Source organism: Mustela nivalis, assembly GCF_964662115.1.
Source record: "Mustela nivalis genome assembly, chromosome: 1".
In the NCBI taxonomy this organism is placed as follows: domain Eukaryota; kingdom Metazoa; phylum Chordata; class Mammalia; order Carnivora; family Mustelidae; genus Mustela; species Mustela nivalis.
Genome location: NC_139020.1, coordinates 44,718,488 through 44,743,578, shown reverse-complemented (window position 1 = coordinate 44,743,578; position 25,091 = coordinate 44,718,488). Strand labels below are relative to the sequence as shown.

Genomic DNA, 25,091 nt, shown 5'->3' with positions numbered 1-25,091 from the left:
AATGAAGACTCCCCCAGTTTCTTGTGAATTAGAACTTTCACACCTGAGCTTGGCATCTTTTGTATTTTGTGCAGTAACATCGATTTAGAGCTGCTATTATTAAACTAAGGAGCTGTTTTATTAGAATACTGCTGGCATCTAACCTGTAATTTGTTTCCTAGTGGTTTTCTATAGGGAGGTTAGCTACACTGTGAAGATTACAAGAAACTATACAGTCTATGATCACATTTTATAATAAAAAAAAGATAAGTATGAGGGAAATTATGAAAGGATAGTATTCAAATATATGATTAGGTGACAGAAGTCTACTGGTAAACAGTAATTTGTTTTATTTTCAAATATGTAAAAATTATATAATACATTATTGCTATTGGAAAATATATTTGGAGGTGATTAATTCTCTTTTTATATTTTCAAAATATTTCAGCTTTTCTTCTCACTTTTTAAAAAAAATTTTACACAGTTTCCCAAAGACCTCATGTCACAGAATTAACTCAGTATTTGCACTGTATTGAAGTCAGTGGATAGACTCCAAGATTCTTGAATGTTAGTCAAGTGTCAAAATCCCTAGACCTTTTTTAGAAGCCTTATCAGTTTGCTTTAAGAGATTTTGAAAAGCACTTCTATAAGTCACACAAAAAGTAAATTCCTTTCATTTCCCTTCAAAAAATAGCCCAGAAATGTTTATGTATATCTTAAATTGCATTCCCATTCCCAATCAAACCCTTGGAAGAAATCTCTTACTTATATCCAGAACACAATGAATCACAAAATCTCAGATCATCTTTTTCTGTTACAGAGAAAAATTATTTTCTTTAATTGGGACTTCAGTGGACTATTGACTAATTTTTTTTCTTCTATATTTACAGGTACCCAATACTTGAGATGATTTTGAAACTTGGGGAGAATATTTTGCAAGTGAAATAGTATTTTTGTTTGTTTGTTTGCCTCAAGAACATTTGTGAAAGAAGAGGATTATAGGGGAAATTTAACATTTTCATAAAAGTAATGAGTTTTTGCTGGATGTAGTATTTTGTATCAGCTTAGCCATTTCTAAACAAATCTCAATGACCTCCAAACTCTATTACAGATTTAAATAGATTCTAGTTTATTTAACATTATATCATGTCTATATTTTATCTACAATTTGTGGTGATAACTTGGCTTGATGGGTTGCTTGTATTTTCCCCCCCAGTTGCAATTCTGGATTTTTGGAGCCAGTTATTTTTAACCTATTTCTACCGCCCCCATTTCTGATGTAGGGATAGTGAATTATATTTATAATCTCGAATGGATTTAAGAATAAAAAATTTTCTTATCCCTCTAAGGCATTCATATGGATGACATAAATTTGAACAAAATTACAATATAGGACTTATCACAAGATAAGTCCTAAAATTGGGGGATGATTTTTCCCTTATACTGTTGCCTGGTCATTATCAGATTGTGTCCCAAAGGAATCTTATGCTCAGGTGAATTCAAATCAAATCTTTTAACATTTCCTCTGAACTTTTTTTCCCCTCCTATATTCCTGTCAGGGTTAAAACATCACCATCTATCTAGTTACCCAGGTTTGAAATCCTACTCTAATATTGGACTTCTCACTTTATCAAACCCTGTTAGTCCATAAATTATTAAATGATGCTGATTCTATATAAAATTATTGCTGCCTATATCCTGCTTTTGCTTCTACTTCCTTCACTTATTACAAAATCAGTTACTGGTTATACTTTCTAATGCTTATATAATCATTATTTCAAACATTTAGTGATGCATCAAACATTTTTTTAATGTCTACTATATATCAAGTACTCCTCTGGTTTCCAAAGACTCATCCTTAATTGGGGTGCCTTGGTGGCTCAGTTGGTTAAGTGTCTGACTCTTGATTTTGGCTCAGGTCATGATCTCAGGGTCATGAGACGGAACCCTGCATCAGGCTCCTGCTCAGTGTGGAGTCTGCTTAAGATTCTCTCCCTCTCTTCCCTCTGCCTGTCCCCCCTCACATGTTTGTGTGTGGTCTCTTTCTCTCTAAAACAAAACAAAACAAAACAAAACAAACAAAACAAAACAAATCCTCAATCAATACAAGATCCTTGCTTCATGAAGTGTATAGTGGAAAGGGGAACAGAAATAGGTAAACAGTCAATTAACATAAATGGCTAAGCCCTCATCTCCTTCTTTAAAAACCCATTTTATTGGGGCGCCTGGGTGGCTCAGTGGGTTAAGGCCTCTGCCTTCAGCTCGGATCATGATCTCTGGATCCTGGGATTGAGCCCCACGTTGGGCTCTCTGCTCAGCAGGGAGCCTGCTTCCTTCTCTCTCTCTCTGCCTGCCTCTCTGCCTACTTGTGATCTGTCAAATAAATAAATAAAATCTTTAAAAAAAAACAAACCATTTTACTTACTGTTTTCTTTGCTGTAGGATTAAAGTTTAAAGGGCTTGGCAATAAATTCCTTCACAGTTTCTCCTCTACCTTTGTTCTCGTGTCATTTTTACCTCCCTCTAGTCCTGTACTTCCTGTTTTTCAAATCCTCATAATTCATGAAGTATGACTTGACTTATACCTTCCTCTCTTCCCTGGAAGACTTCCTTCTCATTGTAAAATCATATACTTAAAAAGGAAAATGTAGAGCTTAAATACTGTTTCCATGGTCAATTCGATGAACACTTTCTCTTTTAGGAAGACCTGGCTGTTTGCTTTCTCCTCCCTTTACATCTTAATCAAACTACTATATGACACACTTACGGCATAGTATTGGTGTTTCTGTGGAGGTGTCTGCTGCCCCCTCTAAAATGCCCTGGACGTCAGGAATTGTGCATAGTTCTCAGCAAATTCACTGTTGAGCAGAGAACTAGGCACAGAATAGGTACTAAATTTCATTTTTTTAATGGAATGCCAGAAGGAATACACACATAAAGATATTCCCTGTGACGACCAAGAAAAGAATTACTGAAATAACAGAACAGCAAATCAAGAAATCCTAAATTCTTTGCCTTGTATAATATATAGATTTGGAGACAAAGAAAACTTCAAATTTTAGTCTTGCTGCCTATTACATGATCTTGGGCAAGTTATTTTTGCTCTCTCAGTTTTTGCATTTATAAAATGAGGATAATATTATCTACTACATATGGTTTTCAAAGAGTTAGATGAAAAAAATGTATAGTTTTCACAGAGTCTGGCAATCGTTGGCACTTAAAAATGTTGGTATACACTTACTTTCCTTCCTTTTTGAGCACAATTATCTGTTTCTTCTTCCTTTAAAAAAAATTAACATATAATGTATTATTTGCCCTAGGGGGGGTCTGTAAATTCACAGGTCTGTGAATAATCAGACTTACACATTTCATAGCAATGTGTAGCCAAAAATAGTTTTATAAAAATAGATCATTTCCATATTTTATTGTAGCTTGGTACTGAGACAAAAAATTCTTTTATATCCTATGGCAAAGTAAAAATGACCACTAGTTACACATTTTATGTAATACAATAAATTCCCAGTTTTAGCACTGAAATTCTCATATCTCAGGACAATTTGAATGTTTGGTTACCTTATCCTTTGTGTGCCTGAATCAGCACAGTGCAATTAGAAGTTGTATTAAAGTCAGATAATGTGACAATGAAGACTTTTCCACTTTGGTTAAGTGACCTTTCATAGCTCACTTATGTTACTGCCTATCTCCTTATTCATATGTATATGTATACACAATGGAGGAAGTGTTATTATTATTCATATGTATACATATACATGAATAATAACACTTCCTCCATTGTGTGATATGTGAGAGTAAAAGAGATGATGTGTTTAAAAGAGAGAATAGTACTTTACACTAAATACCAAATCACCCAATAATAGCTTAAAGAATGAATGAATGAATAAATGGCAAATATCACATCTTACCTTACTGGCTAGATGCTGAATTGTAATCTAAGAAGTGGCTTTCCTAGTTAAAAAGACTCATAACTGAAAATGACTATGATCAGTATATTTAGGAGCTTCCTTGATGGTCTCAAAGGTCTATTTAAATCCTATACACCTGATTCCACTCATATGTGAAACGTGTAAGAAATAGCACAGAAGACCACAGGGGAAGGAAGGGAAAACTGAATGGGAAGAAATCAGAAAGGGAGACAAACTCTGAGAGACTCTGGACTCCAGGAAACAAACTGAGGGCTATGGAGGGGAGGTGAGTGGGGGAATGAGGTAACTGGGTGATGGATATTAAGAAGGGCACATGCTGCCATGAGTATTGGGTGTTATATGCAAAAAATGAATCTTTGAACACTACATCCAAAACTAATGATGTACTATGTGTTGGCTAACTGAACATAATAAAAAAGAATCCTATACACCTGAAATTGACAGGTTTGAAGTTGCTTTATAGAGCAAGATGGTTTCTCCTAGAGTAGAGTAACATAATCAAAATAGGCATTTTCTTATTTTAAATGACAAGCTATCACATACAGTTTCTGGGGAATAGCTAGTATAGGAAATAGATTCTTACTCCTATCTAACAAGCTATGCTGCATCTTCTGTACTCTACATATTTATTTATACCTATAACAATATGTTTCATGGTTAATTTGCAATTTATTTTATTTTTTAATTTTTAAAAGATTTTATTTATTTATTTGACAGAGAGAGAGAGTGTATACAAGCAGGGATAATGGGAGAGGGTGAAGCAGGCTCCCCACTGAGCAGGGAGCCCAAATGGGGGGTCGCTCCCAGGGCCCTGAGATCATGACCTGAGCTGAAGGCAGATGCTTGACTGACTGAGCCACCCAGGCACCCCTGGAATTGATTTTAACTTTAACACTATTTGAAATTTGTTCCATGCTTTGTCTTAATTTCTTTATTTTGTTTTTAAAACTTAGATGTGATCTAAATGCCCTGAGAGAAATGATGAAGAATAAATTACTTTATCCAATGACAAAACAGCTGAGCAGAAATTAGGAGGAAGGATTGCATTTATGAAAACTGTGGCATTTCTTAATCTAGATTTGTTTTAGAGTAAATGAAAGGTATGAGGCTAAAAAAATGAAATATAATTCTCCTGCCAGTTCCAGAGAGCAGTGGCATACCATCTGCATCAATTAACTTCAGTAATATTCAGTACTATCCTTTCTACAGAAAATTACCATATGGGCAAAAAGACTTCTTAATTAGAAGTGTCTTGTTGACAATAAAAGTTATTGCCAAAGATGTCTAATGTTAGATTTTGTTTCCACTATAAGACACTAACCATACTGCAAAATTTTAATAACATATGCATTTTTAAGAATGACTTTCTTGATTTGTACTGTATCCATATTTACAAAAATATTATAATGACAATTATCAAATTAAAAGTATATGTTTTGAGATTATCTGATTTTTACTTTTTTTTTGTTTTCAACCATTTTGAAAGAAATGGTTATACAATAATCAATTATAATGTGAACAATTATTTACCATTAGGTAGCAATGGACGAAATGTATTAGACCATTCTCGTAACTTGAAATACTGTGTAATATACAAGTTCAAAACCAAATTAAACCAGGAGTGCCTGGGTGGCTCAGTCAGTTAAGCATCTGACTGTTGGTTTTGGCTCAGGTCATGATCTCATGGGTCATCAGATCGAGCTCTGAGTCGGGCTCCATGCTCAGTGGGGAGTCTTCTTGAAGATTCTCTCCCTCTCCCTCTGCACTTCCCTCTGTTCTCTCTTTCTCTAAAATAAATCTAAAAAAGTAAAATAAAATAAATCTATGAGTCATGCTGCCTTTGTTATTTTCTGTGAAAATCTTCTGTGTAGATGATTTAACAATAGATACTATTTCTAAATCAGCATATATGTAATAACTAATTTTTAAAAAATAAGTTTTTCAATCTGCCAGGTTCTGTTCTAAGAGTTTTACATGTGTTAACTCATTTAATCTTCATACTCTTATGGTGGATATAATTACTAGTTCAATTTAACAGCTTAAATTACAGATGCACAGAGAGTTTAACTTGTCCAAGAATGTACAGTGAGCAACTGGCAGAGCCAAGGTTTGAAGGCAGGAGATGTGGTTCCAGAATCTGAATGCTTAACCATCTTCTTATACCCCCAAATGATACTTGCATCTTCATTAGTAATTTGGAGACATAAAGTAATACCCTAAATTTCTGTGGCTCATCTTAACAATCCTGAAAAGTTATTATGGACTGGGCACTGTGCTGCTCCTAAAGATGTTTTATTCTTGAGAAGTTCTACGATTTTAAAGCCTTGTAAAGCAATATAATATTCTAAATAAAGAGGAAATACATGTTAGGAAACTTGCTGGCAAAATCTTTAGATTTTGCTTTCTCCATTCTCACACATCAATTTATGATAATGATTCTGAGGTTCCTTTACAAGAAATGTTTTAAGAGAGACTCTTGAAGCTTTTGAGAGAAAATATCATATTTTACAGCACTGTTTCAAATGCTATTCTTCATTTCTGGCTTCAGAAGTGTTTTATGGTTACATAACCAATCAAATATTCAGTTTTTTGGCCTTTTGTATCATTCACTAATCAAAATAAAACACAAAATTTAAAACTAAAGCAAATGTTTGGAGAGGATATATTTAATACTAACTATATAAGTTATTTATGGTGATATTTTAATTATAATGGAGAAAACATCTATGATATAAGTTAAACTACCAATTAGTTTCCTTTTTTCCCTCGTAGGAAAGTTACTAATTATTTTTGAGTCTTTTCTTCAAATTTTTAAAGGGGCTTAATCAAAAAAAAAAAAAAAGAAAAAGAAAGTTCAGTTTTGCTAATTACACTTTCTTTAAGACCTCTGTGAACAAAACTAGGAAAAGCCAACATTGTGCCACTAGGCAACTTCTACCAAGCTTTGTCCTACAAGTCACAAGAATGAATGCTGAGATGTGATATGTTTTATAACAGGGTTTGGTCTATTCCCACTTATTTATGTTCTTAAGAGGCCCAGCAGCCCATGAGGGCATGCACGTGGCCCTGTGGGAGAGGAAAAGACATTTGAGCCACTCGATTGTTTATCATGTTTCCAATTAAGGTAAACACACACAGACACAACAATTCCCACCAACACAAAGATTAAATACTGGTTCAGCTGTATAAAGTTTTTTTAAAAAATTTTCTTTTGTGAAAAGAAAATGATTCTGGGATAAATCTTTTGAAAGTGTTGACAGTTTCTTTGAATAGCATCAAAAATACACAATTTGTAATAAGAAAACATGAAGATCTCTGGAGAGTAGATATATATTCTCAACTGAGAATTTAAACAGCCATATAAAGAGGGTCCGGATTTTTAGTTGCAAACTTCTTCAAATGATATTAAGAAAAAGCAACCTTTATGCTATCAAGAATACATAGCTAAGGTCAAAAGCTAGAAGTATTTAAAGAATCTGAAAATAATGAAAAATACAAGTAATGAAGAAGTAAAAAAGAACTAGTAAAATATTTGGATATCACTTAAAGTTTCTTTTAATAATTTTCATGTCTTCTGGAAGAAAAAGAATAGAAATTCTCTTTGTAAATATTCAAGAATTTGATATCAAGTGCATCCTGCAGCGCTGTTTTTTAAAATTTTTCTTTTAAATGCACTATCAATCCTTTATGTCAACTAAGCACAACCTTATGTAAAAAAAAATTGAGTTTTTAAGAACCTGAGATTCTTCATTTATGGACTTCAAGAGGTCCAGAGGCCTCTTAAAATTGTATGTAAATATTTATATATGATCATATGTCAATTTTCTTGGTGAAGAGTCTGTTATTTTTGGCTAAGAAACAAGTACAATCCATTAGGAATCTGAGTCCATGACCCATACTACAACATCAGGAATCCATAAGAGTCCTTAAACTCATAAACTTCAATAGGTTAAAGTTTTTATAAACTGACTGTTTCTTGAAAGTTGGAATTATACCTTCAATTTTGTGTATGCTTCCATTCTGACTTTTCTTATTTCAAGTGGTATCTTCAAGTTGTCTTCCTTAAGCTTTAAATTATTTTCTGATCTTTTGCATATTTCTCCTCAGGTAAGCCAAAGAACCACACTCTTTAGAAACAATGACTTCAAGCAATAGAGGAAGCAGACTGAATGCAACTTTGCATTAACTGGCCAGCCCCTCTCGCACAGGTTTTGGAAACTATCAGTATATTCCAAAAGGTGTTTTTAAATAATCCTCTAATATAGCAATAACAGTGTGAAAATATTTTAAAGGGGTTGTTTATTGGTGTATGACTAGAAATACAATCACTTACGTCACCTTCCTTGTGCTTCTGTTGGCTGGGTGTGGTCTCTCCTCTATCATTTTATCAGTGACCCTCTCTTCTCTATGCCACTTCTCAGTCCTGAACTAGAGTAATGTTGGTCATCTGCCCACTCCTGCCCCAGATTCCCCATCCTAGTTTTTCTAATAGCTTAGTTCTAGTTCGGCAGAGTTTCCTTCTAAAGCATGCAGATACATAGACTTTCAAGGAGGAGAGTTCTCTAGGGAGAACTGTACAAATGAGTATTGATTAGGGCCTATTGGGTCCTATTTGGAATCACACAAATGGAAAGGAATAAAGTAAGCAGGACTTAGGAATCCAAATGAGAGGTTTTTCTTTTTTTAACAGTAATTCACTTTGAATCGTTTATTCAGGATTTTACTTTGCGCATTTATTCCAGTTTTTCCTATACCTTTTATAATTAGTTTTTGGTTTAAGTAGGTGATTGCAAACACTCATTAACACACACCTCACTCAGGGTAATTGACAACATTCTCAACTGTAGAAATGTATAAAATATCAACCCTTTAATTAAAGAGATTATTTTTCCCCTTGAAGATCTCGTACTTAAAAAGTAAACCACGATCTCTTAACCTTTATATACATTGACTGCAACAACATTTTGTTAAAGATAAAATAAGGCCAATTGTTGTTTATACTACATAAAAATATAAAAAGAATAATCATCCTCAGAAGAACGATAACCAAAGTATAGAAATTATTTTGTTAGACATGATTAACTTTGAAATGTCAAATTATGGATCTCAAGCAAAGTTACTGACCTTTTTTAGAATGCCTAATCATATAAAAAAAATGAAATGGTTTACTTTGATTTTACTGAACCATGGTTTGATTGTATTTAAAAGTTATATACTTTTCAACTATTCATTTCCCTTGGTATACTGAGTTAATGCCAATTTTCCTAAACTTATAGTCAAACTATGGCAAACTAAGTTTGCCACTTAGTCTTATATATTTGTGTTACTGCTTTTCCACAGTCCTCTATATGCATCAAAATCTGATAATATTATATTCTTAGATCTGAGATTCTCTGCAGCTTTAACCTTACTTATCATTCCTAGCATTTCTACCTTTTAAACTATATGCCTTCTGAATAAGAAAAATTTTTGCCTGAATTATAGCGCATGTAATATTTGCCCTGACTCCATATCAGATAGGATTTCATATGAAATATGGAAAGGAAAATATTGATAATCATGGCTAATAGATTTTGAAGACATTTTAATATTGGCTCAGCTCTGTAAGTCCTTTGCTATAAAAATGGTCTAGTTGGATCTGTTATCAGTTTATAGAAAACTGGATTGTGTATTCATTTCCTGCTAATCAGGGGACACTCGTGAAGATATGAAAATGTCTGGCTATTTGAGGATAAGGCTCATCCAAATCTTTTTTTCAAATGGTAAAAAAAAAAATCACTATTTATTAGCTTTATTAATTATATATTTGATTTCATTTAATTGCAATTTAATTGCAAATCTGGTGTTTGAGACCCAATTTTAAGACTTCTCTTGTTATCTGATTCAGTATAAGTGGAAAGGAAGTCTCACATGATTGATTTACTCCATCTTTGCCATTTAATTTGACCCCAACACATGGAATGCAATGGAGAGAAGCTCAGGTAAAGAAGTCAAAAGAGGTGTTTTATATATAGCATTGTATTTAAAGCACAGGTACACAAAACTATGATGGTGTTTCAGAAGAATAGTCCTTCCACAACTGAAGAGCTTCCAAGATTAACCACAAAGGAAGTATTAGGGAAATCTTGGACATTGATTTCTATCAGAATTTATCTGTTTCTAAATCCCACATGCTGCCTGTTTCCTTTGTTTTCTCTTTCACAGACTTTGATTATAATTGACAAATCATTTAGTTTGAAGTATATGTTTGAGTTTGGTCTTGATCATACAAATATATTATAATTAATATATTATATTATATATTATATTATATAATATATATATTATATATATATAAAATGTATATATAATATATATAATATATGTATATTATATATATAAAATGTTTGCCTCTTTAGTGAAAAATATGTCTCCCATAACTGACAGAAAACTGCTAGAAAAATGTAACTTAGAATTTTGTTGATCTAATCATACCCATCTAGGATGTTATTTTCTGACTAATTACTAGGTAGTGAATATGCCCTTATATTTTTTATGCCTTTATATTTTACTAATAAGTCTAATTTTTAAGATACATTGTAATATTTGGATCTTAGTTTAAATTTAAGGTGCTACATGATGTTAGATACTTAATGCTGTGCAGTGACAGAAAAGACTGAATCAGTAAACTTCCATGTATTACTCCATCATTATAACTGCATAATTTTATCTCCCAATGACTTTATTATGCTGCTTTTATTTGTATATGGTATGTGAAATGAAATTGCCAAAAAGATAAAGGGTTTGGGTAGAGGCAGAATCTGTCATAAGATAAGCTACGAGTCTAAGACCCTATGTGTAATCAGTACTCTGTGGCATATAAAAATGTTCTATCCCACTTTCAGATACAGTGTGGCTACAGAATTAAGTCAAAGAAATAACTAGATGGAGCCAAGAAGAAAACTTATTACCATTTTAGAATATATGCCTGATTACATATTTAGAAGAAGGACATCAGTTCTTTTCAGGGAGGTAGAATTTGATTTGAGCAGGGAAGAATACAGAAGGGAAGATTTTGATTTAAAAAATATAATAGCAGTTACATAATTCTATCTTCTCTTCTAGCTTCCCTCCTCTCTTATCTCCCCTACCCCTCCTCTCTTCTCTCCTGTGACTTTCCTTACTTTGTTGGGTAACTTCTATATGAAAGGCATTGCATTCAATGCATGACTATACTTGCTATTCAATTTTTAGCCAATTACTTTCTGGTATCCTTCTCTGTTTGGAACTAAGAATAAAAACTCTTTATTATGACCTTTCTAAAAAATAGTAAGGACATATAAACAGTATAAACAATTGACAATGGTTACATAATTTTACCAACTTCAGGCTTATTTGTTTTCTGGACCTCATGAGTCAATGATGCACTCATTATTGCAGTAAGTGTAAAATTTACTATAAAAACATTGCTTCTTTAAAAAAAAAAAAACATTGCTTCTTGATAGCACAGTATGACATGAATTTGAAGAAACTATTTTACACAAGATAGCATCACATATTTCATTTAAATTTGATTAAGATAAGTTACTGGGAATTAAATGAGCCCCGTCATTAGAATAGGTTTTTGTGATTCCTTGAACGACATAGCTAATGTCTTTTGACCCTTGAAGTACTGTGAAATACAGTCAATTGGGAGAAAGCAAATTAACTGGTGCCCCATGGACATCAACCTCTGGCTAACTATTTAAAATACCATGGTACAGGTCATGGGAGGAACTGCTTTTTTGATGATGTCCTAAACCTGAAGTGTTATGAGTTCTTCTATTAGATAGCAAAGAAATACTTTTTAAAAATATAAAAGAATAAACACTTCTTGTGATTACAGATTCATGCCTCTTTACACAAAATCATAAAGGAAATTCTTGGGAAATAAGCTGTAGATAAATGGAAGAGGATAAAAATTACCTTTGAAATTGTAGCCGTCATTACTGAAAAGTGCCAGAGGAAGTGTACAGGGATCACTTATCAAAGTGATATAAGCTAGGAAAAGTGAGTTGAGTTAATTTCAGTTTGAGGGAACAGGAACAAGTTTAGATCTATAAATTTTTTATGAGGCAATTTTGTTACACCTGATTTGTATGTAAGTCATGGAAACTGAACTGAGTTTTCTCTCCTATGAAAGCTGGAGGCAAATTTGGCTTAAAGCCAAGAAGAATAGAGTGCTAGAGTGTTCTTTCTGATCTCTCTCTAGAAAGTTGTTTTCTGTGTATGTGTTATAGAAACATCACCTTTCTTCTATCTTTCTCAGTGGCTAAATGACAAGGGTTATTTATTTATTTATTTACCAGTGATGCTGAATAATTCAAGTCACTCCTGAACTTCATAATGTCATTTCTGCCAAATGTACCTAAATCCACCATGATTTGTCAGTAAGAGTTAAGAATTAAGCCATTAAACTACAAATCATCCAATCACTACAAAATTCCAATCACTGAGATATTAATAATATATGTGAAAACTGCCTTTTTATATTTGCAGGTAACTCTGAGAGCTTAGCATATATGGATTTTTATTTCTAGTCTTTTGTATCAACACCACCATCACCACCAACAGTAAGAATGCAACATTTCTGTGCAATTGATAGTTTCATTTCTAAAGAGGAAAAAAGTAGCACTCATTAGAATTAAAATTGCTAATTTTTAATTCACATAACTTTGGTTCCTACCTATCAGTGGCTTTGTTTGCCACAAAGCCTCAAACCATTATCAATCTGTAATTATTCAATGATAAAACCAAATTACATCAAAGCATATTTATAGTTTGTTATTTTGTATGTTGTAATTTAATAGACAAGGATAATTGAAAAACAACAGAAAAATGTAAGCATAATAATCTTAGGCTTTGTCAGTATAATTGTGTCAAGAAAAGCAAGAAATGTGCATGTTGGAATTTTGTTTTTATTGGATTTCCAAGTGTCTTCAATTGTTCCCAGTATTGGTTGGATGGGCCAGACCCTCCTGAATACATTGGTGTCATTACTATAATTTGTTGCATAATTATTAATTGTGATAAAAAACAAGAATTAAGATAGATAAAACTCCAAGAATCAATATCCTAATTCTATTTTGCTAAGACACATGTGAAATACAAAGCAGGTTTGTGTCCTTCATACAGAAGAAGAAGGCAGCTGGATATCTTAAAAATGAGAGGAGAGAAACAATTTGTGACTCAAATACTACCATGGATAATCTGAAAGTGATTTAGTAAACTTTGAAATTGCACTTTAAAGTGCTCAATTTCTATATTTTGTTTCTCTGATTAATAAAATATAGCTTTGGTCAGATTGACATTTTCAGGGGAAACTGAGTATTAATTTTCTTTTTCAAAAGGTTCTTCCAAATTTGCTACATTTTGGGCATTTCTTCCAATAATTTCTCTTTAGTGAAATGAAATTTTAATTAAATCTCTATAAGCTCATCCAAATATGGACTTACTCTTTCTGTTAATAATGTTATTTTTAATTCTCTTTGCTAGCCAGTTCCAAGTGGCAAAATAGGTCAAATTTATCTTTATTTTTATTCCTGATTTATGAAATTTGGGATTTAAAGCTCTAGTTCTTATTCATGTAAAAATCATTCTAGAAGAAGTCCCAGCATTATGCTAGTTGGGTGTTCAGGTTACAGATTTTTCTTCCACTTCCTTTCACAACTTCTGAAGCATTAGGTATCATAAATGTGATCCCTGCAGTAGAGAAAAGTCACTCGCATTTACTTTCAACAATATAGAAATATTTATTTTTGTCTTATGGATCTTTCAATTGTGAGCACACTTCTATTGAGGTATATGGTGGCAGAAAACTTCACCTGAAATACCTACCAGCAGGAATCCTGGGGGGCAGAGATCCTCCCCCTGGCACTGGATGCGGGGCCTGGATGCTATTTAAAAACCCTGCCCTCAGGAAGCTGGGGCAAAACGTCTCCACCCCAATGGCCGGGAAGGATCCTTTCAAGAGATAAAAATGGACATTAATCAAAACCTTCTTTGTGGAGAAGTTGTTGATCATTTAACTGGGGGAAAAAAACACCTATGATTAATAAAGACATCAAACTTTAAAAGAAGTGATAAAATGAAAAGGGATAGAATGCATTTTTATTCATAAACCTTAAAAAACCCACCTAGTTTCTGAAAAGAAAGCTACTCTAAACTACTTACAATCACACATGGTTTAAAAGAATGCTAAGATAAAATTTCCAACCCCCCATTTGACAAAGTGGATATAAATAAGTCATTGAAGTTGTCTATTTGCAGAATGCACACCCAGGGTTACAGAAGACAGCCACAGCAGGATGAGACATCGAAGGTGCATGGAAGGAACAGTGCCTTGTTTAGGTATGTCAGCAGTAGTGCGTTTTTGAAATAGTGGCAAGGAACTCAATATACACAATTCTTAATTTGTTATACTTTTCGGGAGAAGACAGAGTTTGCAAAGGTGGAACCAGATGCTTTTTCACTTTCAAGAGGGCTATTATAAAGCAAAACGAAACAAAAAACCCCAAAAAACAAAACGAAAAACAATCAAACAAAAAAAAACCAACGATAACAACAAAAAACAAAAAGTAAACTACTTGGAAGTTTATCCATAAGATTATATCATGAATTGTAGAATAAAAGACTGTCAGAGCTGGAAAGGACATCAGAGATCATTCAGGTCCTCATTTTACAGAGCAGCAAACTGAGGCATGGGAAGGGAGAGGGCTGCCGGTGAGCTGGCGGACTCATAGCACAAAAATCTTTCCACTACAGATTAAAAATAAATAATGAGCCACTTCACATTTGGAAGACTGCTATTCTCTGAATGTGAATTAGAAACCCCGCAGTTTGGAATAATAGCATTACAATTTGGTGTCTCAATGACCTGAAAGATACTAAAGTCATTCAGAAGAAAATTTAATACACAAGCACTGTCAGTGCATGGCCCGCACTGGTAATTGATATGGTATATCCAAGTTTAATCACAATAATACCCTACAAGCAAGTTACACTGATGGTGGTAAGGCACCCATATCCTTCGGGGCCTCTGAAACCCCAACCAGGACCAGCAGTTTCTGGATAAGTAGACTGGGGGATCAATCCTCCCATGCTCAGTTTTAACAAGTCCTGAATTTTCAAAGAGACTTCATTCTGTTCCTTGACACAAATTTTGCTCCTACAATATGTTAAAATTGACAGCCTCTTTGGACTTGGGCTAGGATTAAACAGACCTGGTATACCTATCACTCTTTATACAAGTTGCTTCTCTGGAGAAACTCGTTGCTAAAGAAAAGCCAGCATTTCTCAGATCTTTAGAGATGTTTTATGGGTGAGGCCTGCCCATTGTACATTGAATTAAAGAAAGCATAGAAAGGAAATCATTTACTGTAAATAAATCCATTTTGTCGTTGATTTATGAGGCTTTAGTATAAAGGCCCAGAGGAGTTTGGGTCCCTTAAGCTTTAAGAGATGTGGCTATAGTGCCAAGTTGTAGGCCACAGAATGTTCTGAGGTAACTTTTGGTGAACAGTGACTCTAATTTCTACTACATGAGGGTATAGATCATTGAGCAAAAGTGTGCCCTCATTTACACACGTTCCACATTGCAATATTTCAACATTCTGGGAAAATGCCCATCGCCAAGAAGCATCACTGAATACCAGGTAGAGATAATTACAGATTTATACTTCATTCTTAAAGTTATAAAGTGGGACACCTGGGTGGCTCAGTGGGTTAAGCCTCTGCCTTCGGCTCAGGTCATGATCTCAGGGTCCTGGGATCGAGCCCCACATCGGCTCTCTGCTCAGCAGGGAGCCTGCTTTGCCCTCTCTCTCTGCCTGCCTCTCTGCCTACTTGTAATCTCTTTTTGTCAAATACATACATAAAAATCTAAAAAAATAAAGTTACAAAAATAATGGTGATTTTGTTTCAGTGAAAAGAATTATATAAGAAATTCGTATTATAGTATAGGCTGTTTCAAACAGAAATACTCCAATTCTAGCTGATTATGGATTTAGTGAAGCTAAGTGACAGGAAGCTGGGTTAAAGAATCCTAGATTGTAAAGGAAAAGAATAACATAATCATGTACAGGAAAGACAAAGGAATATAAATATAATTATCATAAAAGAAATTGGAAGGAAAAAAGCATGTAGAGCAGACTTTAAATAATGTTAATATGCTTCACATTTAGAGATTTTTGTCTTTATATTTGCTATTTTAACCATATTACTTGAAACTGTTAACTAAGAAAAGATATCCATTATTTTAACTTCTTGAAACAAAATAAAAATATTATATTATTGCTATGATTACTCTGATTGCTATTTTTGTGGTTGTGACAGCTTGTCATATTTAATAATAGCTTTCATTTTCTTAAACTTGCTGCATCATTCATTATAGCTTTGTTATGTTTCTTTACTGCAGGTTAAAAGATCTTTCATTTATTGTGGCATATCTTCCTTAAGGAACTGTCATTTTTTATATACATATATGAAACAAACAACCAGAAAAGCAGGTGTACATGAATACATATTCAGTTGAAATATCATATTACGTGCTAATAACGTCTTATCATTTTTCTCCTTAGGGTCAGTCATGTCAGTAGAGATTGCATGAAACACTACAGCTCTGTTTTCACAATTCAATAATGAAGCTGAACTTATTCTTTGTTATAATTCTCTTATCTCGTAATCTACAAGAAATTAAGTTCAGGAACCTTTTGGGATTGGATATGAAATAATTTTAGTCTGGTTTGTTGTATTGCTTACACTGCTGTCTTTGGCTGTTTTTATTTTAGTTTTTAAATAAGTAATTGTAACACAGAAAGAAGAGAGACACACAAACCAAGATACAGACTCTTTTTTTTTTTTAAAAAGATTTTATTTATTTATTTGACAGAGAAAGAGATCACAAGTAGGCAGAGAGGCAGCAGAGAGAGAGAGGAGGAAGCAGGCTCCCCAGCCTCAATGTGGGGCTAGCTCCCAGGATCCTGAGATTATGACCTGAGCCAAAGGCAGAGGCTTAACCCACTGAGCCACCCAGGCACCCCAAGAAACACACTCTTAACTACAGCAAACAAACTGATGGCTATCAGACAGGAGGTGGGTGGGGGATGGGAGAAATAGGTGATGGCAATTAAGGAGGGCACTTGCTCTGATGAGAACCTGGGTGTTGTATGGAAGCGCTGAATCACTATATTGTACATCTGAAACTAATATTACACTGTACTGGAATTAAACATGGAAACAACAAACTAAATAAGCAAGTATTGAACTTATTAATTATATTATAGCAAAAGAATAAACAACAGCTATTATCTGTAGCAGGATAAATGTAGATGTATTGTTTTTAGTTGCATTCAGTAGTTTGAGTTATGTGTCAGATAAAGTAGACTTTTGATGAGAATATTCCTCCCTTTCATTACAAGTTTGAAAATATAAGATGTGTCACTTCACATATGCTTTACTAATCTCAAATAAAGAGTTTCCAGTTTGTTAGTGATCATGAGTAAGTGGGTTAAAGAAATACCATAACAGGATATTAGCATTATATTGTCTCTAATATAGAGTTGCCAGATAATTGGGCATCCTATATTTTTATTTGCTAAATCTGAAACCTTACTCCAATATAATTTCAAACACTTTTGATTTTAAGACTCACGAAAGACACTATTAACTACTGGTATAAGGTAAATTAACATAAGTCACTGGCTGCAGGTTATCTGTCCTTCCGTAGTTCAGTGGTCATTGATATCCCTTAGGTAGTAATGCAAATTATGACTAAGGGAAGACATATTTTTGGGGTGAGGGTCAGGATGTATGCTAAAGGCATTATAATAACTGGTATACATACCCCCTTCACAAAGGAGAATTTCTCTCAAAATGATAGCAGCACCACTGAGAAACACTGTATGAGAGCAAAGCATCCAAAAAAAAAAAAAAATTGGTTGCTATTGACTGTGTTGTAAAAAAAAGCATACATTGACATGATTGGCCTGAGTTTTGACATCTGATTTGATCAGTTAATAGAGGATTTTGATTATCTAGATTATTTGAAAGTAATCTGGTCTGTAGAGTTGCCGGTTTTCAAAGAGTTAAAATAAGATATATATAACACTTAAACTCGATGAAACAAAATCTCATTTTCATTGATTTGCAGGAATCTCTTTGAAATAACTTTACCTTGGAAATTAGATCTTTAGAATTTGTATAACAAAATGACTATGACTTTGGATTCTTCATGCCTTAATTTCCTCATATATAAAATGAAAATAACAATTCACCCTACCTAATAATACTAATGTAAGGATTAAATAAAGTAAATAATCATAAATATGAGACATTATTATCAGATGGTCCCATTTTTTTTTTTTTTTTTAATAGGGAGAGCAAGCAGGGCGGGGGGCAGAGTGAGAGAAAGAATCTTAAGAAAGCTCCATGCCCAGTATAGAGTCTGATGTGGGGCTTGATCTCATCACCCTAATATCATAATCAGAATTGAAATCAAGACACTTAACAGACTAAACCACCCACACGGCCCCAAAGTCCTAATGCTTTAAGAAAAGAAACCTCCTTTTTTTTTTTTTTTTTTTTTTTTTAAGGTTGTGTTTGAGAGAGAAAGAGAGCATGAAAGGTGAGAGGTCAGAGAGAGAAGCAGACTCCCTGCTGAGCAAGGAGCCCGATGTGGGACTTGATCCCGAGACTCCAGGATCATGATCTGAGCCAAAGGCAGTTGCTTAATCAACTGAGCCACCTAGGTGCCCAAAAGAAACCTCTTTGGGTGAGAAATTGAGGTAGACTGATTAAATTTTTCTAATGCAGAACTACCTGCCTCCCCCACATACATAGATTAAAAACCTAACAGAAGAAATCTCTTCTTTGAAGATTACATATCAATAATTTAACTTTGCTTGAAAAGTTTAATAAAGGCAATATCCCTATAATGGGAATTTTTTGAGACGTGGTTCATTTAAATTGTCTCCATTTGGTTTTATTTTTGCAGATACCCAATTTGATCTATGTGTAGACAAAGAATATCTAGATTCAGTTAAAAGCAAAACATTTATAATTGTAAACTTAGTATTCTAAGTATTCACATGCACACATGTGACTCAAATAAATTATAAATAAAATATACTCATAATATTCCCTGTGGAGGATGCTCAAACATTTTCATTGTTAGAGGCGTGTAATCAGAGAATTTTGGACAATGCTCATTTAAGCAATAAAACAGTGAGAAATCCTACTAAAGACTTTATGAAGTAAAACAGTTACTTCAAGAGCTGAACAATTAGGGCAGGGCCTTGATTTCATCTGGCCCAGGGCAGTGAACCTAGAATTCATGCTGCTCCTTACACAGTGGTTCTCAACCTTGGATATACATCAGAAAATAGGTATTCAAGGTCCAAGCAAACACATAGGACACAAAATAGAAAATCTATGTCTTCTACTCTTAAAAAGAATTGTCAACTATAATGTGAAATGCCAGGATGATCTAATCTGACATGAAAAGAGATCACAAAATGTTCTAAATATATAGTATCTTATGTATATTTTGTGTGTATGGTATGATTATTATTTGAAATCAAGTATCAAAATAAGCTGAACTTGTAATCGGATACTAAATTGATACATCTTACACTGTTAGTATATAAAATGAATATTATTTCAAAATATTTAAATTTTATTCCTTTTATATTTTGTCTTAGAGTAAATATAAAAGCATAACACAGTAAAACAGAAAATATATATGGCTTATAAGTAAATTAATATTCAGAGTAGAGTTTGGATTCAAACATGGTTACTGACAGGGGCATGACTACAATTTTGGAGAGCTAAGAATTGAGTATATATGCATTCAGAATAGAGATCCTTTCCTCAGCCTTAAGAATTCAGTATTCAGTTCTTAATGGGCACACAGTAGCTATTCCATGGCTGTGTGGTTAGGATTAATGATGGTACCTCTGAGTTATAGTAGGAATAACTTCAAAGTTTAATGATAACATAGTCTGTGAAACCAAATGCTATGTCAAGGTCTGTTTTCCCTGAGGAATGCTCACTTCAGAACCTTCCAAGATTCTCTGCTCTCTATTTATAGAAATGTCTCCCTATCTATCATCTATCTATCGATCTACCTATCAATCAATTTCACTTGTCCTTTGTCAGTGTGTTTCCCTCTACTCCTTGTGTATCTCGTGTTTTCTTTCCAGTGTGCTTCTCTTCTATTTCTGCTACAATAAATTACAGGTTACACATTCTTTCCTACACTGAGGGAAGTGAAAGAAAATAAGCCTGTTGTTTGAACACATGCTTCCTAACTTTTTGTGGATGAAGCCTCAGACTCTGACTCTGAGTTACATCACCACTGAAGGAAGACTAGCAACAGTAAGAAGAGCCATTGTCATGTAAGGTATTAAAAGAAGGGGCGCCTGGGTGGCTCAGTGGTTTAAGCCTCTGTCTTCAGCTTGGGTCATGATCTCGGGGTTCTGGGATCGAGCCCCACATTGGGCTCTCTGCTCAGCGGGGAGCCTGCTTCCCCCCCTCTCTCTGCCTGCCTTCTCCCTACTTGTGATCTCTATCAAATAAATAAATAAAAATCTTTGAAAAAAAAAAAGAATGCATTCTTCTTCCATAGAAACCTTTGTTTAGGTCTCTTTATTTAATAACACATGGTCTAGGAAATACTGAGCTGCTGTGCCTAGTTTAGTAGAGAAAAGATTCCTGCTGTATCGTGATTCATGAGGTGAGCTGGCTGGGACCCCGGCATAGGCTGCTCTAACTTGATCGGAAGCTACACAGGGTAGGGTTTCAATAATGGCCAGTTGAATAAATGGTTTGAAAAAATGATCAAATGAGAAGTGACAAATTGCTCCTTAGGCAAATATCTTACTAGGATCTAAGGAAGTACTCAGACTACTCAATTGCTTCCTAGGCCTATAGTAACTTTCTAATGACTAGATGAGAGATAATTTTCAATTAGGCTTACCATGTGAAAGAGAACCATTACATTCATAAATAACTCATTCATAGACTTAGTCATTTGTTCAGCAAGTATTTATTGAAGCACCTGTTGTTGTTGTTGCTGTTGTTTTAACTTGGCACTATAACACACGTTTCTGGTACAAAAGGAGGAAATCAATTTTTGAGAGGATACTATTATTTTCAGGAAATGATTCTTTCCCCTACCCCCCGGGAAATGATTCTAACTAAGTTAAACCAAAGTTATACCTACAGACTTTTTTTCCATTTCCTAAATTATTATAAATGGAAATATGCCTTCAATTATATTAGTATTTTCCTGTTTAGCTAACTACACAGCTAATCTCCATGAAGATTCTTCAGCACCAAATACAATTAAAGATCATGCAACCATTACTGTTTTGTTTTGACTTTTTTTTTTAATCCTTCAGGTCACTGCAATATGAATTTTATAGATTTCTCATCCTGTTGTTGTTCAATAGGTCACAATAAAAGTATTGAAGCAAAAAGGGCAGTTTCATGGCTAGATTTTTATGAGTTATTTCTGCAGTGTTTTTAAAAATAAATTTTCAGCTTTTCCTGAGTTATTTTTAAACTTGTAGGATATGTATGACGAAATTATGGTTGCTGTAATTTTATAAAACTATAGTATTAACAAAGAGAAGATATTTTGAAGCTGATCAAAATAAGACATTTATTAAAAATGCATTTTAATTTGTATTAAAATAGACATTCTTTGACTTTTTATTTATTTACAGTTTTAAAGATTTTATTTATTTACTTGACAGAGAGAAAGAAAGAGCACAAGCAAGTGGAGCAATAAGCAGAGGCAGAAGCAGACTCCCCGTGGAGCAGGAAGCCTAATGATGCAAGGCTCAATCATAAGACCCTGGGATCATGAACTGAGCTGAAGGCAGATGATTAACTGACTGAGCCACCCAAGCACCCTGACTTTTTAAAAACAAATATTTTAAATGTCTGAGTTTTTTCATTTGTAAAATAATGAACTTGGACCAGAACTTCCCTTAATTTCCTTTAGTTCTAAAAGTCTATTTATGTAATTTTTATTTCATTTGTTATATTGAATTAAGCTTGTATTTCTCCCATACATGGATTATGTCCAGTGGTCTTACCTATGCTTTTATGTCGTAGGACTTGGAATCTTAATTACCAAAAATGTGTCCTGACTAAATCTGTAATATGCTGATATATCCATCAGGTTTTAATATCGAGACCAGAACTTTTATTCAACCATTCACTAGAAGATTCATCTTGGGTAAGTTATTTAGCTTTTCTGATACTCAATGTCTTCACTTGAAAAATGGAGCTAATAATAAATATATCACTTATATTGGTTTATTGCAGACCATATAGGAAGTGCCTATTAGTGGCTAACAGTAAGTGTGCAATAAATTAGGGATAAATATTACTTTCCATAATTCCCTAAACTTGACCTATCACTTCATGTCTCCATACTTCCATGATATCTCCTTCTCTTGGAAAGACCTTCTGTCCTTCTGGTCTCACATGCTTGACCTATCCAGAGAGAACTCATTATTCTTTCTACCATGACCCCCATAAAATCTTAGCTACTAGAATAGAGGTAGAACACTATTATAGATGCAGTATTTATTTGTTTACAATTTTGCAATGCCAAATGCAAATACCTTTAGGGCCCATTAGTTACAATAAATTAGTATATCCAATCGATGACAAAAAATTGATTACAAAGGCACTGAGTCAAAGGTGAAAGTTCTGGTTAAGGGCAACAAATTCAGGTGTTGAAAGAACACTGTAGAAATCAATAAAACACACCTCTTAGCTGACTTCAGCCTTTGGGCTGCCATCAGGTGACTTCTGTTTATATGTTTGTGTTCTCTATTAGGATTTGATCCCTTAAGAACAGGGACAATTCATGCATGTCTTATTCTTCTCTTTATGTCTAGTCCCAGAGCTTGCACATAGTGGGAGCTCAATGTCATATTTATTGAGTTGAATTAAAATCATAATTATATGAATATCAAAAGCAGTTAGACTTTATCTGCATACACATTAGACTGAGTTTTCTCGATGTCAGAAATTTAAAAATTTTTAAAAATATTTTTATTTTTTAAAATATTTTATTTATTTATTGACAGAGAGAGAGAGATCACAAGTAGGTAGAGAGACAGGCAGAGATAGGGGGAAGCAGGCTCACTGCTGAGCAGAGAGCCCAATGCGGGACTCGATCCCAGAACCCTGAGATCATGACCTGAGCTGAAGGCAGAGGCTTAACCCACTGAGCCACCCAGGCACCCCAATGTCAAAGATTTTAAAATCAGCTATATTCTTTTTTTTTTTCTTTCTTTTCTTGTTTTTTTCAATTTATTTTTTTATTGTTTATAAACATATATTTTTATCCCCAGGGGTACAGGTCTGTGAATCACCAGGTTTACACACTTCACAGCACTCACCAAAGCACATACCCTCCCCAATGTCCATAATCCCACCCCCTTCTCCCAAACCCCCTCCCCCCAGCAACCCTCAGTTTGTTTTGTGAGATTAAGATCAGCTATATTCTAATAATATAAATATCCTCAGAACCTGTATAATTATTAAAGTTCAATGAGATTTGTGACTTTCCGCTTTAAATGTTTATAAAGAGCCAATATTTAGGAACCAGGAGCAACTAAAATTCTGAAAAAAATTTAAATTCTAGAGTTCCTTTCTCCAAGAAGTAGTGAACGGGTGACCTGAAATTGAAAAGCATGTCTTCGTGACTGAGTCACCACATAAGGCCTTGGTCAGCAGATTGCTACTTACCCTTGTCTTTCTGGGCTCAGACTCTAAAATTGAATGTTCTTTTAAAAAATGCTTTTACACCTCAGGTGCCAAGGTGTCAGCTAAGGAGCTGCTAAGCAACATTTATCAATGTGTTTGAGAGCTAGTCTATTTAGTTTCATAGGCAAAATATGCTACGTATTTAATATTTATGAACTATGGCTATATCTGTCACATTATTAAAGGGAAGTTTGTACCAGGAGTATACTTGATAAAGAGATCATGAGGCAGGCTACTTCTGCCTTTTTATAATTTTTCATGGCTGCCTTTAGTTGGGACTAGACATTGATTGCCAGCATGTACCTGCTGTGTTGTTGTCTCTCATATACAAAGTATGAAAGAGAATGTTTTGGATTTAGTTTCACTTCTAGATATTGATAACATCGTTGCCATCTCATCTACAAACAAACATGTTGAAACATACCAAACCTATCTTATTTAAGGCTAAGATATTTAAATTCCTATCAAAGATTTGTTAGCTTTTTAAGGCCAGAATGGTACTGATTTGGGAGAAAGATAAACTAAGAAACAGACCCTTAACTAGAGAGAAAAAACAGAGGGTTACCAGAAGGGAGGTGGATTAGGGGTTGGGTTAAATAGGTGATGGGGATTAAGGAGTGCACTTGTGATGAGCACCTGGGTGTTATATGGAAGTGTTGAATCACTATATTATACACCTAAGGCTAATATTACACTGTATGTTAATTAACTAGAATTTAAATAAAAACTTTGAAAAAAAAAAGAATAGTACTTATTTGGCATCTATATGGCATAGATTAGATGGCAGGATAATTTGGTTTAGTAATTATCTTTTGAGAATTTGGTCTTGAAAATATCAAAAACACAGTAAGTCCTTAAAAAATAATTGAGAGTAGCTAATAGAGAACAAAGCTAATCAAGACCCTAATGACTTGACACCAATTCTGATACAACAAATGTATGATTGTAACAGCACCATAATGGTAGTGTTCGTGGCCAAGACATGTCTACTTTTCCAGGTAGCCACTTTGTGCTTGGAATACATGTGTGGGATTTCCTTCCATGCCGCCACCTGCATACTTTAAACACACCCCCACCCCATGCATGCTAGTGGCCCACCACCAAGGTGTCTTCATTTCCATGGAAAAGGGACTCCAAGAGACAGTGGTGGCTGTGGCCCCCAACCTAGGTGCTCCAGGGTGGGCCGGCTGCTCGTGGGGGTGGCTTGGGGGGGTCGAGGGACTCGACCACATCAACATATTTCTTTTACCCTTCTTCTGTGTGTTTTTTTTCCCCCTCCTGAAAGGAATATCATGGTTTTTGAAACACTCAGTGGGGGACATTTTGGTGAAGATGCAATATTTTTATGTCATGTGATGCTCT

At 34.2% G+C, this 25,091-nt stretch overlaps 1 protein-coding gene across 2 annotated transcripts in view; it reads right to left on the bottom strand.

Moving 5' to 3' along the window:
- LOC309844750 (ephrin type-A receptor 6) overlaps nt 1-25,091 on the bottom strand; it is a 519,889-nt gene that overhangs the window by 144,556 nt on the left and 350,242 nt on the right. For both annotated transcript variants that reach the window (XM_082691954.1, XM_082691955.1), the window contains one exon: nt 13,779-13,904. In XM_082691954.1, the coding sequence (XP_082548080.1) occupies nt 13,779-13,904 (126 nt within the window). The remainder of the gene's footprint in view (nt 1-13,778; nt 13,905-25,091) is intronic.